Genomic DNA, 17,311 nt, shown 5'->3' with positions numbered 1-17,311 from the left:
CACACTCAAGTTTTTTCAACTTATATTTAATATGTCGCCACCAACACAGGGGACAATACAATACTCATTTTCACCTGAGCGAAGTGAGGAAAGTCATGTAACGTGCCTTTCCCATGGGCACAAGATCGATGGCATGTCAGGACTCGAACCCGGGACCTCTTGGTTCCGAGTCCATACTCTGCCGCTACGCCACACGACCCCACAATAGAGCTATTGTTTGAGATATAAATGTCAAGACAGACGTCTCATATTATATTTGGCCGCATGCGCATGCAGACAATAAATTTCACTCAAGGCATACATGCATAAGGATCATTTCCAATATGGCTTTCTCTCTGTATTTTAGTGCGAGTTGCAGATATCACAGACATATTATATGACGTGCTTTGATTTTTAAGCCTAAAGCTTGCATTCAATTCAACTCATGCAGTTCTGCATTGTACCGCACGACTACGCTTCTAGACTAGTACAGACAGGGTGTTTACCATTCCCTGCGCAAAGTGTCAAGATTGGGCGAACAAGGAGCCAAAAGGGTTGTTTATTAGTAAGGACACTCTTTTAGTCTCAAAGCTACAAACATCGTTCACCGCGAACACACGCTGGTTCAAACGAGCAGTTACACATGTACAGGCAACACATACGAAGATACATTGTATATAACCCTGTGTTGAACTTTCGGGCACTTGAGACCCTGCCCTACCACCCCGCGAGGCCACATTTAGCTCCTATACTCAGACAACACGAGCTAACTGACTATTATAACCGGTGTATATTACTACTTGGCGGTAGATCATGTAGTTTAGAAACCCACCTAGTCTCAATTGGGATTAAAAAAAACATAATGCCATGTTTGCAAAAACAAATCAGTATGACTTCACTAAACTACATATGTCGTACATGTATAGTATATACTACATGCATTGGATTCAGCTTCTTTTTGTTTCTTTCTAAATGCTTCTTTCTTAACTTCTTTCTCAAACTCTATTATATAGCAAAGCTCTTTTTTTATTTACTTCATAGGTCACCACAAGACAAGGCTCATGGGAGCCACTCAAAATGTTTTGGGTTACTGCACAGCCAGTGAGGACTGATGTTTGTTGACCTTAGACTTTTCAAGTTTAAGGCTATGCTCATAAGGGAAACAATCACGAGGTAGCTTATTCCAAAGTGGTGTTGTTCTAGGAAAGAAGGTTTCAATGTGGAACTTCCTCCTAAGAGGTGGTGTATGGAGGAAGAAAGGGCGATTTGCTTCAGTGGAAGTGGCAAGGCGTATCCTTGCTGAGAATGTTCGAAGTGGGGGCACATGTACACTAGCGAATGAAGTTCCACGGAGCATATATTTACCGTTAAGCCTGCCCTAACCACGATAGACTGGATGCCAAGTTAGCCGACAACTGTTCTCAGACAACACTAGTTAACTGGCTCATTAGCATTGACATTGTTTTAGCTTTGTCTTATTTCTTGTTTCCTATGGATTGTCTAAAAGTTGTCTTCACCACAAACTGGTTTTACTACCACCCGTCCACTCAGTAGCTATATAAAAGACATGTCCACACTGATTCTGTCATTCGCGACTCTGAAGACGCAAGACCCAGTGTTGTCCTACAGATATCCCGCAACCTCTTTGTTAGAGCACGTTACATTTCGGTAGGTACAGTTAACATTGTTTCGTTTGGTTCTATAATTACTGTACTTTACGTGCACAGTTGTGTTTTTCTGGAGCAAGGTATATAACTGCACGTACTGGTACTTTTTTTAAAAACAAGCTTCCACATGTTTTTTTTTTTACACAGCAGTTTGATCATCATGGAAGACAAGGCAGAAAGCATGTTATATGTCAAGTTACCGCCATTATATAATGTTACCATCTTTATATAAAAGCGAACTTAGGGGTCCTAAGGTCCAGAATTGAGTCATATTTTCGAATAGATTATGCTTCAAGAAATACATGACTAGTCGGCAGATGTATTGCTTGCGCTATACTTGCGAGGCGTGTGTTCAGAAAGTGATGAATATCATTTCTCCCATGCTGAACCACAATTGATTTACCCGTGAACTTTGGGTTATGCAATACTTGGATTACATCATGCCAATATGTGCAAATGCTGTGTGAAATGACAAATTGCTTGCCAGCCATAACTTGCATTTACATGTTTCATCAACCTATCGTTAGTATGTAATTATCACATCTTTATATTATTAGAATGTAATTTGCATATCCCTAGGTCAATAACCTGCACCACCTGAATGGATGCTAGCTCACCAGGACGGGTTGTGTTTGCATGATTCCAATGATACGGTTGATTTAAATGTTTCCTAGTAATGCTTACAAGGAAATTTTAACTACCGAGTTTATTATCTTATTTCCCAGGAAATATGATGATTTATTTCTTCTTTTCTTTCCTAACACAGCTATTATAAACCCTCAGTTGAGGGTGCAGACAAGCAAGAAGATTCCATATTCAACATGGCGGCCAGCAGCCTGGCGATACAGATACAGTCTGATACCGGGGATGGGCCACGTGACAGGTCTGAGAGTCTGCAAACGGGGAATGAAACAACGAAGAAGCACACATGTGAGGTGTGCAACAAGCGTTTCGGCGGACTGAGCGATCTGATCAAACACAAACGGACCCATACCGCACGGGTGTGAGGAGTGTGGCAAGCGGTTCGGTCGGCTGGCTCATCTGCAGGACCACGTGCGGACTCACACGGGTGAGAAACCGTACAGATGTGAGGGGTGCGACAAGCAGTTTGGTCGCTTGTGTGATTTACAGATACACATGCGGACTCACACTGGTGAGAAACCTTATGGGTGTGGGGAGTGTGGAAAACAGTTTGCTCAGTTGGGTACTCTAAAGAAGCACATGCGGACTCATACTGGTGAGAAACCGTACAGATGTGGGGAGTGTGGGAAACAGTTTGGTCAGCTGTGGACTCTACGTGACCACATGAAGACTCACACAGGTGAGAAAGCGTACATGTGTGAGGAATGTGGCAAACGATTCGCTCTTCTGTCTGGTTTGAAGTTACACATGCGGACTCACACTGGTGAGAAACCCTACAAATGTGAGGAGTGCGGTAGGCAGTTCAGTGGGCTGCCTAACCTGAAGAATCACATGAAGACTCACACCGGTGAGAAACCGTACCGGTGTGAGCAGTGCGACAGACGCTTCAATCGGCTGGGTAACCTGAAGGGACACATGAAGACTCATGCTGATGAGAAACCGTACAGATGTGAGGAATGTGGTAAACAGTTCTGTCGGCTGGGTGCTGTAAAGGAACACGTGTGGACTCACACTGGTGTGAAACCGTACCAATGTGAAGAGTGCGGTAAGACCTTCACTCGGCCAGATTCTTTAAAGAAACACATGACCACACACCGGTGAACGAACGTGCACGCTGATGTATCAGTTACAGGAAATGTGGGGCTTTGGGTCGACTATACAGGAGAGACAGAATACGAGGACCATATATGAGTGGGCTCTATTGTTACGAATCTAGTACACGTACTTCGAGTTTAGTTAGGCACAAGCTATTTTCGTATTAGTACATTCGACTTCCTTCTGTAATGTTAATCTGAATGAATGAACTTTGAATGAATGAACTTCATTGTTCGCCATCTACAAACTAGATGGTATGAATTAGAACGGTTATGAAATTATCGATGTATCCGTTCATCAGTAGCTAAAATGATATTCATAATCCATTATTAGGACTTTTCTTACTGTGTTTTCCTCAGTGCATGCCAAGTTACAGTGTCCAATATGTATGATATAGGCATTGCGTTCAACTTACTTCATAAGTCGCAACAATAAAGCATAAAAGCGTTATGTAAAATACTGAAGCGTTATTCTTTTGATTCTTTATACTAGAAACTGCTAATATAAATAGTCGACATTAAGTCGACAATACGGAGACGCGTACGGTGGTAACTCCGATGGCACCGAAGCTCCACGACCCAAGGACTCAGTACATACCTACAACCTACAATTCCGCAAAAAAAGATTCAGCATGTGTTGGCTTGTCGTGTACGTCGCTATGTACTGCTGGAAATTCACAACACCAGCTTTGTATTCCTGTTTTAGTATCATTTTTTGGCCGGACTTAAGAATAAAGAACTAAAGTAAGGAATAAACATTTATATAATTTGCAACATTCTAAACTTTATTTGGCAGACAATTTTATACAATCATAGTCAATCTTCCTGCAGCATATTTCACAACAAACTTTAGTGCAACGTATGTTTAGTCTTAATTAATCTAAAATATATGTCAATACATATTAACATGATTATGATGTCAAAACATGTAACAAAAACCAGTAGGATGACACCTTAGGACAGACATTTGCAGACATTGTACAAAGCAATAAACGAAACAGCATTCATTTGTATGTACACGACTTGTGTAAAAAAAAAAAATTCTAGAAATTTCACAAAATATGTCATTACCGGTAATTATAAAGATTGGTTTCTGGACTAACCAGAAACCAACTACAAGGTACCAAAAGAATGGTAGAATAATTTGGTAAAAAAATGGCTTGTCCCTAGTAATTTTTGGGGATTAAAATTATAAAAAAACTCACTTGGAAAAACAAATGTCTGGGTCCTAATTCTACTGTTGTGAAATCTTGAAGGTGCGTAGCTGTGGGCACATATTTTTGCACCTGCATATGTCATCATGATATGTTAAAAGAAGGGACTGACAGAATGCAATGTACTTCAGTGTACAAACAATGTTTTGAATTCATCCAATGCTTCTCATGCATAGTGAGGCACACCACTGCAGCAACACTTCAGACCATTACAAAACCAGGAAGACTTTATAGAGTACGATTATCTAACAAATGTGCAGAAAAACTATATGTAGAGGTTTACATACATTATAACACAAACAGATATGTTAGGCCATGTTGATTTGATTATATGGATGACATCCGCGCGCGCATGAATTTTTGGCCGTTTCCAAAAAAAAAAGTTTTCAACCATACTGTAAATCGTGCAAGACAGTTGCTAAATGAGCAAAAATATGCCATAAGTTGCAAGGAAAACATTTAGAAACGATACCAATGTCGTAGAATGCCAAAATCAAAGGAAAAAAGACAAAAATGTAAAGAAATGAATTCGAAGAGTAGATTATTCGCCATAACATATTCTGTGCCATTTGTTCAACCTTCATGACCACGTAGATTTCATAGTGAAAGCTAACTTTTTTTTTGCAAAACTTTTTTTTTATTCGCACACGCGCATCAGTTTTGGGGTTCCCAGAGGATGTCATCCATATAATCAAATCAACATGGCCTTACCAAAAAGGAGCTAATCTGTTTCAAATAACACGTTATACTAAATGGATATCTATATGTTCCAGCACACTTCGAGAACATAGAAAACAAGATCATAGTTGAACACGAGTGATATGTTCGCAACTGTTTCTTTGATATATATATAAGAATCTTTATATACCATATAACTACATCCCAAGGATGTTAGTGCATACTGAAGAACTTAGTTCAGAATGACATAGAAACAGCAATCTTGCCAGTTTCTAAGTGACACTGCATATTTGATGATTGAAACACAATAGTCCATGATTATTTTCAAACTTGATTCCATGGTTTATAAACAGTACACATTAATTTAGAACTTAAATCATCTAAGATATAAAACAAACGCCCTACAACTTTCTACAAAGCTCCACTGCATCCTTGATAATGAATTTACACAAAATGATTATCCTTGGTGTCATCCACCATAGTTTCTGCCAGCTCCTTATAATGTCGTTGCTTGAATTACATGTATGTGACATCCTCACCAGAGGTTATGGATATCAGCAAGTCCAGACTCTGTGGTGGCCAGCAACACTAGGGAGACAGCGGAAACTACGGAGGATGGCACCCAGGCTAACAAATGATTACTGTTGTAAAAGAACCAATCTACATCAGGGAGATTACCAACCCTGAATATAGATACATGTAGACATCTGGCACATTTGATCCACCTTTGCAGTAACATGTATCCGCAATTTGCCATCTGACAGAAAAACAAAAGGGGACTCGTTTTGGCCAAAAATTTTGCGTAGGTCCATCTCTTGACAGTTCATTGGTTGTACATATCTCTTAGCCTGGGTGCCAGCGATGGATTTTTTTGTGGAAAGAAGCCCTAATGTCCTTTACTGTATCCGCCACCCAAGCCCAGGCTGCCCCAAACCCTTTATCTTTCACGCGAAGAGATAATTAGAGCCAGGGCGCAAATCGGGGTCGTCGGGGCGTATGGCTTCCCTGGCCGAAGGGTTTATCTCTCATTTGCGGTAAGGGCTGGCACCCGGGCTACGACTCTCTAGAAGTTGACCTTGAAGCCGTGTATGAAGGGCAGCCCGGTGCTGACACGCTGCATGTAGTCCAGGTACTGCTCCCCGAAGAAGTTTAGCAGCGTCACTTCCTCGTCTTCTACTCGCTCCCGGAAAAAATGCCACGACGCCCAGGTGTAGCCGATAACACACACGGGGTTACATAGTAGCACCTGGAAATAACAAAAAACATTAGTTAGGCAGAAATACCAGGATGCCTATGTGTAGCTGACAACACACACCAGGTTACATAGAAAAACAACTTGTTAGGCAGATATTGTCAGTGCCCAGGTGTAGTCGATAAAATACACGGGCTTACATACTATCTGGAAATAACAACAAACATTTAGTTAGGCAGAAATGCATTGTAGCATCCAGATATAAATGCACTAGTACTAACAAAACTGGCAGAAATGCAAGGATGCCCTGGTGTACATGTAGCTGACATGGCAACAGTGCATTGTGTATATTACATGGGAATTGCACATACACACACACTCTCACACACACTCTCACACACACACACACACCACACACACTCGCGTGTGCACACATTCACAAGTACACACAAAGATACACAAACACACACATACAATTGTACACATACACACAAAGAACACACACCCAAACACACATGTAGAGAAGCACAGTCTTGTACAGGAACACACACAAGCCACTCCTCTCTGTGCCAAAGTAACCAGTGAGCCCCTACCTGTGTTCCTAAACTCCAATAGAACCAGCCGACATACGCGGGATGTCTGCAGAGCTGGTACACTCCGTGGGTCACTAGTGTGTGGCTGTCTGCTTTTTTACTCTGTACGATGTGGTTAAAGTTGGACTTGGCCGTCAACATAGCAGCTTTCCGCAGAAACTCACCCCCTACCACCAACAGCAGGCCAGCATAGTGCAGAAATGGCACTTGTTTCATGTCTGTGGAGAAAAAGCATTTTTTTCTAAATCTGAGAACCAACAATTTAAATTGTCATGGCTTTATACTTATAGGAAGACCGACCAGATCATGAACAAATCAGATTTTACAGACAATTTAAAGATGCATGCCTGAGGCCAGGAAACTAGCTGGCAAAAAGGGTGGGAACCCTGACAGCTGTACAGTAGCTTGGTTGCAATAAGCCAGTCTTGGTGGGTATCAGTGGGTGGGTATGACATAAATAAAATACAACACTGTGTATTCCGCATCGCCCTCGGTTACGGCCCTGCCACGAGTCGGATCGCCCCCCCGCCTGCGGCTGTCGGGCCAATACTAGTACCTCGGGCGATACAGAATACCTCATGTTGTATTCTATATGTACGTCCATCTGCAACAGTCATGTCTAAAAGGAAACAGACAAACACGACTGACCTGGTAATAGCCACGCCTCCAGACCAAACTCCACCCAGCTGGCGACGGCCGCCAGACCGTATTCCAGACTGTGGTTCAGCAGGAAGGAGTCCAGAGACAGAGACTCGGGGTTGTAGGTCGCGGTGACGATGAACTCGGAGAAGTGGAAGAAGCTGAGGGCACACATGTACCAGCCGAACATGTACCACTGCACCGTGCTCACACTCAGCCACAGACCCAGGCCGAACGCCAGGCCCAGACCACATGCACGGATACCAACCTGAAATGTAAAAAAAAAACAATACAGAAAGGTAACTTTTGTAAAGCAAATGCATAATGTTTACCTTTGCATATGGTCTGCTCTGTCACATTCCCGACTTTTTATGATGGAATATTCTTTAAATAGGAGCTTTCGGCCTTAGATAAGGCTTAACTCCTTCAAATTCTGTCCCTGCCGCCACCTGCCGCAATTGAAACAACATGATGCCGCAGAATACACATTAATTTCCAGTGTGTGATTTCGTGGGGAGGGGGGCAGAGGGATGGTTCGTAACGTTATATCAGAAAATGACAGCAGCCCAAAATCAGTTCTACTGTTGGACAAACGCCGACAAGAGATCTAGAGGCAGCTACGCAGGAGAAAGTTTTATAATATGTCGTCGTAATCTAATGCAATAAAATAATTTATGTTGGCGACATGTAACTCAACTATCTAAACTGACAGTGCTCACAAAATCTCACCATGACGTGGAAGACATGTTACAGTTTGGTACGACAGTTCACGAATACAAACAGGCCCTACCTGATACAGATATCCCCTGCACATGAACAGTAAAACCCCGTTAACCACAGCGATGTACAGAGCGGCACCGTACGGGCTCAGGTCCGACAACTCCCGAAGGTGGAAGTGCGTGATCAACGGTACCAGCACGACCCCCGCGCCCAGGGCGAAACAGGTGCACGCCACCCGCTGTTCCAGTATCATCCCAAAGCTTCCGTCGTAAACAATCCCTAGAACATGTAGAATGCAAAGTTACCGGTCATAAACCTGTTGTTTTTAACGTTATAACAGCATTAACAGGTAAATAGTGACACCCCGTGACACCATACAAATTACGCTCTTCCTGTTGCATTAGGAGAAACATAGCAGATTATTCAGCAATAGAACAATCATCGTGTGATTCGAACATTCGGGACAGTCATTCGCACATCGTCAAGTAGAGTTCAATCATTGGTATCACAATTAATACGAAATATGTAATTTACGTGATACATAAAAATACATAATAGTATTACTGTGTGGTTATCGATTTGGAAAGGCAATCACAAAAAATTTACTTGCGTGCCACCGCAGTAGCGTCTTGGTTGGCGGATAATCTGCTATTTTTCTGTATATGCAACAGGTGCAAATGGTCTCGGGTCGGTGTTTTTTCTTACCTGCCAACTTCCTCAGGCCAGCCGACCCCTGATGTCAGTATATGACCATGGAGTTTAACCTCCTTGATATGACTGATTAAATGTGTTTGGTTGCTTACCTACACCAGCAGACTTTTTTTCCTATTCCAACTCAATTACTCGGCTTTATGTTCATTGAGTTATTTTTGGGGTGGAAAATGTGATTGCTGTCTGCTGGTTGTGTTGTGGGATCCAGATTTAAGGCAATTTTTTTTTTTTTTTTGCTATGAGAAACAGTAACCCCGTTATAGCCTCTACCAGGCTTCGGAAGGCGGCTGGAAAGAGTAGAAGTCGGCCAAATAGAGAGATAACAGATCATAACATGCCAGGGGAGTTTGACTCTCTCTGCTGAGAGAAAAAAAGATTGCCGCGGGCTAACACCATTACTCTACATGCAATTTTTCAAGAAAATGCCATTTATTTATTTTTCGTGGCAATGCTGCGCGACCAAAAAAAAACAAAACAAAAAACAGATTTTTCCAGCTTTATTACGACTTGCATGCCAGAAAAGCTTGATATATCAGACTGTGACAGACCCACAAAAATTTACATATTACAACCAACCATCAACATGATCAATATTTTCTGTTCACTGCATAACGTTACTATCTATTCTTGATATTTTGTATATATGAAGAAGGTGTCAGTTATCTTCGTTAACGGTTACTCTTCATTCATTCATTCAAGAATAGAAGTTTTCAAGTGGTCATTCATTCATTCATTCACTTTTAAACTCTGGTATGAGGCCAAATTGTAACCGTATACCTTAGTCGGAATACAATGTACTTTACCGCCACTACTGAGGAATCACTACCCACCCGCTGACTACATAGGTAGTTCTGAATAAGCACTTCTTCCTGTCGACCAAAGAAATGTTTACATTTAAGATGTAGGAAGTGAAGAAAGTCATGAAAACGGAAGAAATAGTCATCATAGCTCCTACACACTGCTAGGTCAGTGGGACATGTTACCTACAACGTGATTGGTTACTATAAGGTTAGTGCTCAGCATTGATTGGTTAATACTACCCGCTGATGTATTCTGATTGGTTAAAGTCTGACATTAGGGAAACCTACCCAGTGCCCCTGACAGAATAGCTGGGAAACCCGTCCAGCCACCGCCCAAACGAACGGGAAGTTGGAGAGAAAAGTGGAGAAAAACGTCCAAAATAAGGTACGTAAACACTGTCTTTTAGATCTTAGGACCCCCTAAACACGCATTGGGTTAACTTGTACACAATCGATGATATCTCTGTGTAGTAAGAGTCTTTATAACACTGAATTCTTGCTCAGAAAACAGGCGCCAAACTATAGGATCGGGTGGGTGACATAATAATTTGCATGTAGCGAACTAGTGCCGGCTTGAATGGACCGCGATCAGCGATTCACAGCCGATTCTTCTCTCGAAATACCAAATCATTTATGCCATCGTTTTGTCTGAAAAGAATTCATCTGCTCAGCAACTGCGATTTGTTACAATCGTAGCGCTCTTGGCGGTCTAAAGTCCAGCAATAGTCCAGTTGTCTGACTCCATGACAGCATGCATTCCTATGCAAATCCAACCAAAAGAACTCCTCAAACTCAATTAAATATTGTTACGATCCTGCCATGGACGATTATAATCCTCAATCAGAACACATTTTATGCTAACTAAATAGGTTTTTATTCTTATGTTGAACATTAAGGTATAATTTTTGTGTATTGATTGACCTAAGAGTCATTTTGGGCCACACCCCAGGCTTAGTAACTCATTACTGACCATTTCCGCATTGAAATATCGGTCATAACGTCATCAATATTGCGGTAATATCTTTTTAGATAACACCACAAGAGGCCTATGTTAGTTTTACATAGCTGCCAGCCAGGGTTTTTATTTACATCTACTAAATAAACATAAACAAAAACCTTGCTGTGCCATAAATAGATTGGTACTCGCAATGGCTTGCAAATAAGTTTCCCTGATAGTTTGTGTGTATGTTTCCCAGCTTTCATGTTACTAGAACATGTGTGTTATATCAGTATGCGCAGCCTAGTTTGTATGTAGCTCAGTGTGAGACAATAGTTAGTAATGTAAGCAATGCAGTCTTAGGAAGTGATGTCATCCTGTAAAGAAGTGGGCGTAAAGAAAGGGGTGGGGTTGTGGTTTTATTTTGGTTTTGACAGAGAAAAGAGTTATCAAATTTTGCATCTGTTACTGTTTAACTGTTAAATAGGTATTACAACAGAGCGTGATTAAAAAGAAAAGCATGTAGGAATGCAAGGATTACTTAGTGAGAAGTGTGGATTAAAAAAAAAAGGAAGAGGAAGAAAAACAGAATCGAGAAATGGGAAAAAGAACACATTTAACAGTGAAAGGTTCAGATGAAAAGTGGACAAACAGAAATCGTTTCCCCAGTCACAGTCAGTTGGATGTAGAGAAACCCAAGAGATGTGTTGTTCCATGGGGGCGTTTTCCAGCTTCGTGGGTCTGGGTTTGTGATTCAAATTCCAGAGGAATTCTTGGGTGTTGGCAGCGGAAAACGGTTTGAATCCTGTCACCTGATCGGAATGTCAGTATAAGACATCTGACATGCCCCTACATTGTGTCAGGGTGACTTACTTCATACTTTAGAGTGTTGTTGTTGTGTGGCCAAAAGAATAACAGCAGTAGCAAAGATAAACTGGTTTTTGAATAAACAAATGGCTAGCATTGCTGCTGGTGTTGTGATAGATTATGTCAGGTTCATAGAAATATGTCAAACATCAGGAATGATAGCAAGCCTAATTATTTGGCATAGCTTTCATGGCAAGCATCAATATGTTAGTGTAAGGGTTTTTGTAATGATGTGGATTATGGCAGGCTTTGTATGATTCGGTACTATCAGTAGACAGTACTAGACACTATATGCTCGCACGGCAGTTTCAAATACGGCACTTCCGGGTTCTTGGTTTGCGCCTGCGCAGTAGTGACTATGAAATCCAAGATGGCGGCGCCGCCTGACAACGTAAATATTTACGAGCGTATCTAGGAACATCTTACAGCTTTCTGATTGGTAATAAAGATGTCAATCATGCCCAAATAAGCTGTGTGGTCTGTTTTAGCCCCGCCCACCGCAATAAACAATTCCCGCCGGCAATTTCCCGCTCAAATTACATAAACATTATCGGCCCGTCGTGACAGGGGATACTGCCGGCTTTACTTCTCCGCTCTGATTTTCGGTAAATTTTAGTGCATTTTGCACTTACTTCCCCAGTTTTGCTGCCATACTATTATTTTGATCTCAAAACTACATCAGTTTCTTGTTTCCTTTCAATAGTTTATTCTTCGTATAGCTTTTGTTTTCTCACAAATTACGACACCGGTACTTCGAGTAACTTCGAGTCCCATTACGTCACTGTTGTGACATACGATATTTGTTAGGCCCACAATTCGTCATTTTTTCTAGCTAGTACTTGATTTATTGCTGTCATCAGAACGCTTCTTGGACTTCTCTTACCTCATCGTAGCAAATTGATCATCTATTAATTCCAATCAATAAGTTGTACAGGGATATGTGGGATCATGTCTTCTGGGGGGGGTATTGATTCACACATTGAGAACATCAATAGACTGTGTAGATTCTGTGGGGAATTTAATTTGACTAAGGCTGAGAAGGACAAGAAGCTGTCTGCCCTAAACTGTGAGCTGTACGCTCCAAAAATCAAAGAAATTTGGGGAATCGAAGTTGCTCGAGACAGGCCTTACCTTCATCCTAAGTTTTTCTGTCGCAAGTGCAGGTCTCGGTTGTATAACCCTCCCAAATTATCCAGGGCCAAAAGAATCTCTTGGTATCCCCATACTTTTGGGAGTGACTGTGTTCACTGTTCTAAAGTAGAATCACTGAGAAGAGGGGGACGGCGTCCAATAAATAAGTCTTCTGGGAAACCAAAGACTAAGACGTCAGGTATTACAACTGAGAGCTGTGACACACATCCTTCGCCGGCATGTGAACCTGTCACGACAAGTGTGGTTCACGACCCCCCCCTTTTCATACACGTTCCGCCAACCCGCAGCCTGGAAAGTGCTGCCATTCTCCCCGGCATCCAGTTCGGGCCCCCGGGTGCGGCATTTTCCCCATGTTGCCCTCCCAGTATCCAGTCCGCGGTTGCAGCTGTAAGTCTCCGTCCCAGTATCCAGCCCGCGGCTGCAGCTGTAAGTCTCCGTCCCAGTATCCAGCCCGCGGCTGCAGCTGTAAGTCTCCGTCCCAGTATCCAGCCCGCGGCTGCAAGTCTCTGTCCCAGTATCCAGCCCGCGGCTGCAAGTCTCTGTCCCAGTATCCAGCCTGCGGCTGTACCTTGCCCACCCAGCATGCAGTGTTGGCCGGTGGCTGTGCCGGCCCCCTTGTGTCCCCAGCCAGGTGTGAGTGGTCCTGTCACATCCAACAGAGTGACAGTGGACCTGAACGAGGAAGGACCACTCACACCTGACCAACAAGCTGCACTCTGTGCTATGGTCAAAAGGCAGATGGTGGACAAAGCACTGTATGTAAAAACTGGAGGCAAGGTAAGAAACTACATTTGTTTAAGGTATGCTTAAAATCTGCTTTCAATCAATGAGACATCAATACAACATTTTAGAAACAATTGGTCTATCATTGTGGGCATTGGTCTATCATCAATACAGCATTTTAAGAAACAATTCTTATCAATGAGACATATCAGTTCAGCATTCTAGAAACAATTTTCTTATCAATGTGGGCATTGTGGCTCAAAAACTGCCAAGAAAAGTGACAGCATTCAAAAAACATGCATGAAATGCACCAAGATCCTTTCCTTACTTTTTCTTTCCTTCTATTATTCCTATCTTGGATTGAGCCTAAAATAAAACAGGAAACTGAAACATTACTTCCCAAGAACAAGTAACCTTGACAAATGAAACTGGCAAATACTGGTAATACATGTACAGTGATGTCATGTACATGTTCTGTCCAATATTATTTCTTTACATGAGAAATGTACATATAAAAAAATTACATGTACAAGGAACTTCCAAGTAAGCAATGTCCTTTCTCTTATTGTACAGCCACTACACTTTGTACAAGTGCCAGTGTCCCAGAAAAAATCCAGTGAAGCGGCACCATCCACACTGCAGAAGCGAGCTCAGAGGGTGAGCGATTTCAGAGAGAAGATCAGTGGTGGCTCGGGGGAGGAGCAGATGGCTGCGGAGCTGAAACGGCTGTCCAGGGACCGGCTCCTCCAGGTTCTGCAGGAAGGCGGGTTCGCCCAAATCCGGATCCCAGACGGCCACCTGCTGGGAGCAAAATCAGGGCTCAACTTAAACTGGGGACAGTGTAGGAGCCTGAGAAGGTACATGCTGATCATTTCTTGAACCAACTACTTTCATCACATGTATGGAACAGATTTTGTAAAGAAATCTTTATGACTTTACATTTGTCTCTCAAGTATGGTGTTATGGTAGAGTTTGAAAGGAAGGTTCTAATAAAAAAGGTCTTAGGCCACACCAATTTAATTTGTTGGTTCTCAGATTTTTTCAGAAAAATTAAAAGCGACAGGGCGAAAAAATACAAATAAAACTGCAAATGAAGACAGGTCTAGGCATTCTATTAAAGCCCCAAATGCTACGATAAAAGGCATGAAGTCAACACAAAAGGAACGGCTCCTCCTTTTCTAAGACTGCTCCATATAAATCTAAATGTAATACAGTTATCTTGTCACATGTAATAGCTGTAAGAACACAAAAGATTCATGATATCTTAATTCACCCTCTTGTTGACAGGTGGATGAGAGAATATGGTGTAGTTGTTGAAAGTGAACAGACGTCACGGAGAATCGCGGCGGACCTCCTCTCAGCAACCACAGTGGTTGCTGAGAACCTACCGTTTACAACGAAGGATGACGATGGAACAAAGAGAGTCGAACCTAGGCCTTGTGCCTTCCTCTCCTCGCTGGTGGCTGCCGTCCACGACTTCCTGGAAAGGAGCAAGAAAGCAGGGTAAGTTTGGTTCCTTAGGAAACATTGTGTAATATCATCATAAGACCTTGTCTACCTTCATGTATACAGGGACAGTTATATATTCTTCCTTAATCAAGGTTTGCTTTCTTTTACAGGAAACTAACATGGCACAGAGGAGGAATTCCTGAAATAGAGATCTGGCTAAAGATTGGGGGGGATCACGGTGGGACAACGTTCAAGATGGCCTTCCAGCCCCTGAACATCAAGCACCCAAACTCAAAGGCCAACACATCAGTGTTTTGCCTTTTTGAGTCGAAGGACAGTAGGGAAAACATCACGACGGCCCTGGCAAGGTACAAAGGAGACCTGAAGAAACTGGAAGAGGAAATGTGGAAGTATGCACACCCTTTTTTTTGTGATATAACAATCATACAATTGTACTTACATTCCATATCCAGTTGACATGATTGCTAAAAGGGTCCTTCGTCTCACCTTGTATGTGCTCAGGGCGGGCTGGAAGGGTCTGTTTCCAACTTAGACTGATGCACTTGCTTCGCTGTATAAACAGATAATAGGAAAGGTCATACTTGAAATATGCCTCAACCTACTATTCCAGAAGTGAGGATGGAGAAACATACCAGGTCAAGATCTTGATGACGGGTGACTACGCCTACATGTCAACCATCTATGGAATCTCAGGCGCAGCTGGTGAGTTTTAATCAGTTTAAGTTTTAATCAAACCGAATGCAACAAGTCAGTTTCATTTAAATAACATGGGAGCAGTACACGGTACACAGCCAAATGGGATAAGCAATGTTGTTGGTTGTATAACAGGTACATATCCCTGCCTCTGGTGCAAGATCACGAAGGCAGGGATAGATGATCCTGACAACAGAACATTGCGGACGTCTTCCCGGGACCTAGACAACATGGGGAGAAGATTTTCCAGAGACTTCATCCAACGAGGCCAGGGGAGACTCAGGAGGGCGCAAGACTTCCGAAACATCATAGCGGCGCCACTGTTCGACATCCCACTTGAACAGGTGACCAAATATATTAAATTCACAGCCTGCTAGCAAATTTGAAATACCCCCGGTACATGTATTTGGCAAACTTCTTATTTATAACAGATGCAACAAGTTGAAACCATTGAATTTCAAAAGAATTTCCTAATTACCTACAAGTTGTTTGAGTCTACAACTGATAATTTCATTAAGTATTCTCAATAAGAAACCTTAACTAAGTCTGACTGCTTAGAGAGTGTTTACAGTGATAAATCATGAGCCCAAGGGCTACCCACACCTTAACAAGGTAAAAAAAATGTTAATGCTTGTTGAAAATATCATTTTCAGGCAATTGTACCAGGCTTACATATTAGCCTTGGTATCTTCCTGCGGTTGTACCAGGAGTTTGAGGCTGCGGTGCAAGATCTGGACTTAAAGGTACAAGCGTACCTACGGATGCTGGTCCTGAGCGAGCCAAACAACCGCGAGGAAATCATGGCGGACCAGGAGCTGGGGCCATTCCAGCGATACGTGGACGCCATCGACGGTGCCCAGAAGTACCGGTTGGAGGCCGATGAACTGGACCAAACCATCGAAGAACAGGAGGACCAGCTGGCTTTCCTGGCCTACCAAATGCAAGTCGACGATGAGATGGCCGAAGTCGTCTTTGCTGAGGCAGCATCCATGGTCTCGGACCTTGTGCGAAAAAGAGATAGTCTGGTAAGTACATAATCTGCAAAATCTGCAATAGCATGTAAATATGTATGATTTTTTTCATCAATGAACAATGGAATGTTACATTTGCAACAAGCATAATTTTGGCCATCCTGCTTTTTGTGCATACAGAGAAAGAAAGAAGAGGAGATCCTGTCGAAGGCATCAGTCAAGCCTGGAAAGGGGCCACTGGCGAGTAAGCTGGAACCTGTAATGAAGACCTTCAAAGTGAGGCGGGAGATGTACCACAGCAGGACGTTTGTGGGCAACCACGTGAATAGGATGCTGCATGTAAGTACAACTGTTTGTCTATCATGTCCCAAGAGACATAAAACTGAAAGAAAAGAAATGCATAAAAATACATTTTGTTGTACAAAATGCTGCATACTTGTTCCTGTACCCTTGGTGACTTGTTTCCTATGTACATGTATGTTTGCAGGACAAACCCATAGAGGATCTGACGTCCAGCGTGGTAAACACAATGGTTGACCTCTGCGAAAGAATAGACTTTCCACTTGAAC

The 17,311-nt window shown here is 42.4% G+C and overlaps 4 protein-coding genes across 5 annotated transcripts in view; 3 read left to right on the top strand and 1 right to left on the bottom strand.

The window, feature by feature from the left end:
- Nucleotides 1-2,624: 2,624 nt before the first annotated feature.
- Nucleotides 2,625-3,466, top strand: LOC109472568 (zinc finger protein 782-like; the record flags this gene model as incomplete). The annotated part of the gene is made up of 1 exon (XM_019772353.1): nucleotides 2,625-3,466. A coding segment is annotated over one exon (765 nt), but the record flags the coding sequence as incomplete, so codon positions are not given.
- A 1,870-nt stretch (nucleotides 3,467-5,336) lies between these two features.
- Nucleotides 5,337-10,090, bottom strand: LOC109472678 (protein-S-isoprenylcysteine O-methyltransferase-like). Of its 2 annotated transcripts, none has more exons than XM_019772523.1 (5): nucleotides 9,933-10,090; nucleotides 8,489-8,697; nucleotides 7,708-7,966; nucleotides 7,060-7,277; nucleotides 5,337-6,520 (listed from the first exon to the last, which is right to left on the bottom strand). In XM_019772523.1, the coding sequence occupies exons 2-5, from the start codon at nucleotides 8,669-8,671 to the stop codon at nucleotides 6,338-6,340; spliced, it is 843 nt and encodes a 280-aa protein (XP_019628082.1). In that variant the 5' UTR covers nucleotides 8,672-8,697; nucleotides 9,933-10,090; the 3' UTR covers nucleotides 5,337-6,337. The 2 variants fall into 2 exon arrangements, with proteins under 2 accessions (XP_019628082.1, XP_019628081.1); XM_019772522.1 differs by having other exon boundaries at nucleotides 9,960-10,090.
- A 101-nt stretch (nucleotides 10,091-10,191) lies between these two features.
- Nucleotides 10,192-17,311, top strand: part of LOC109472700 (cell division control protein 42 homolog) — a 13,324-nt gene continuing 6,204 nt past the window's right edge. Inside the window, exon 1 of the mRNA XM_019772551.1 lies at nucleotides 10,192-10,314. The gene's annotated coding sequence lies outside the window, so the exon portion shown is untranslated. The remainder of the gene's footprint in view (nucleotides 10,315-17,311) is intronic.
- The window catches only part of LOC109472567, a 5,853-nt gene continuing 645 nt past the window's right edge, over nucleotides 12,104-17,311 (top strand). The window contains exons 1-10 of the mRNA XM_019772352.1: nucleotides 12,104-12,124; nucleotides 13,207-13,662; nucleotides 14,182-14,465; nucleotides 14,896-15,111; nucleotides 15,228-15,467; nucleotides 15,689-15,780; nucleotides 15,907-16,115; nucleotides 16,425-16,796; nucleotides 16,923-17,081; nucleotides 17,230-17,284. Of these exons, the coding sequence (XP_019627911.1) occupies nucleotides 12,104-12,124; nucleotides 13,207-13,662; nucleotides 14,182-14,465; nucleotides 14,896-15,111; nucleotides 15,228-15,467; nucleotides 15,689-15,780; nucleotides 15,907-16,115; nucleotides 16,425-16,796; nucleotides 16,923-17,081; nucleotides 17,230-17,284 (2,104 nt within the window). The remainder of the gene's footprint in view (nucleotides 12,125-13,206; nucleotides 13,663-14,181; nucleotides 14,466-14,895; nucleotides 15,112-15,227; nucleotides 15,468-15,688; nucleotides 15,781-15,906; nucleotides 16,116-16,424; nucleotides 16,797-16,922; nucleotides 17,082-17,229; nucleotides 17,285-17,311) is intronic.

Source organism: Branchiostoma belcheri, unplaced genomic scaffold, assembly GCF_001625305.1.
Source record: "Branchiostoma belcheri isolate BF01 breed outbred unplaced genomic scaffold, Haploidv18h27 scaffold28, whole genome shotgun sequence".
Taxonomy (NCBI): Eukaryota; Metazoa; Chordata; class Leptocardii; order Amphioxiformes; family Branchiostomatidae; genus Branchiostoma; species Branchiostoma belcheri.
This window is presented reverse-complemented; position numbering and strand designations above follow the sequence as displayed.

What these genes read in the sequence shown, in the direction of transcription:
- LOC109472678 (XM_019772523.1), bottom strand. Translation starts at nt 8,671, where the DNA reads ATGATACTGGAACAGCGGGTGGCGTGCACCTGTTTCGCCCTGGGCGCG. An exon ending in GCAGGGGATATCTGTATCAG is followed by an intron (nt 7,967 to 8,488) that starts GTAGGGCCTGTT and finishes TTTACATTTCAG; the next exon opens with GTTGGTATCCGTGCATGTGG. An exon ending in GGAGGCGTGGCTATTACCAG is followed by an intron (nt 7,278 to 7,707) that starts GTCAGTCGTGTT and finishes TTTTCTCCACAG; the next exon opens with ACATGAAACAAGTGCCATTT.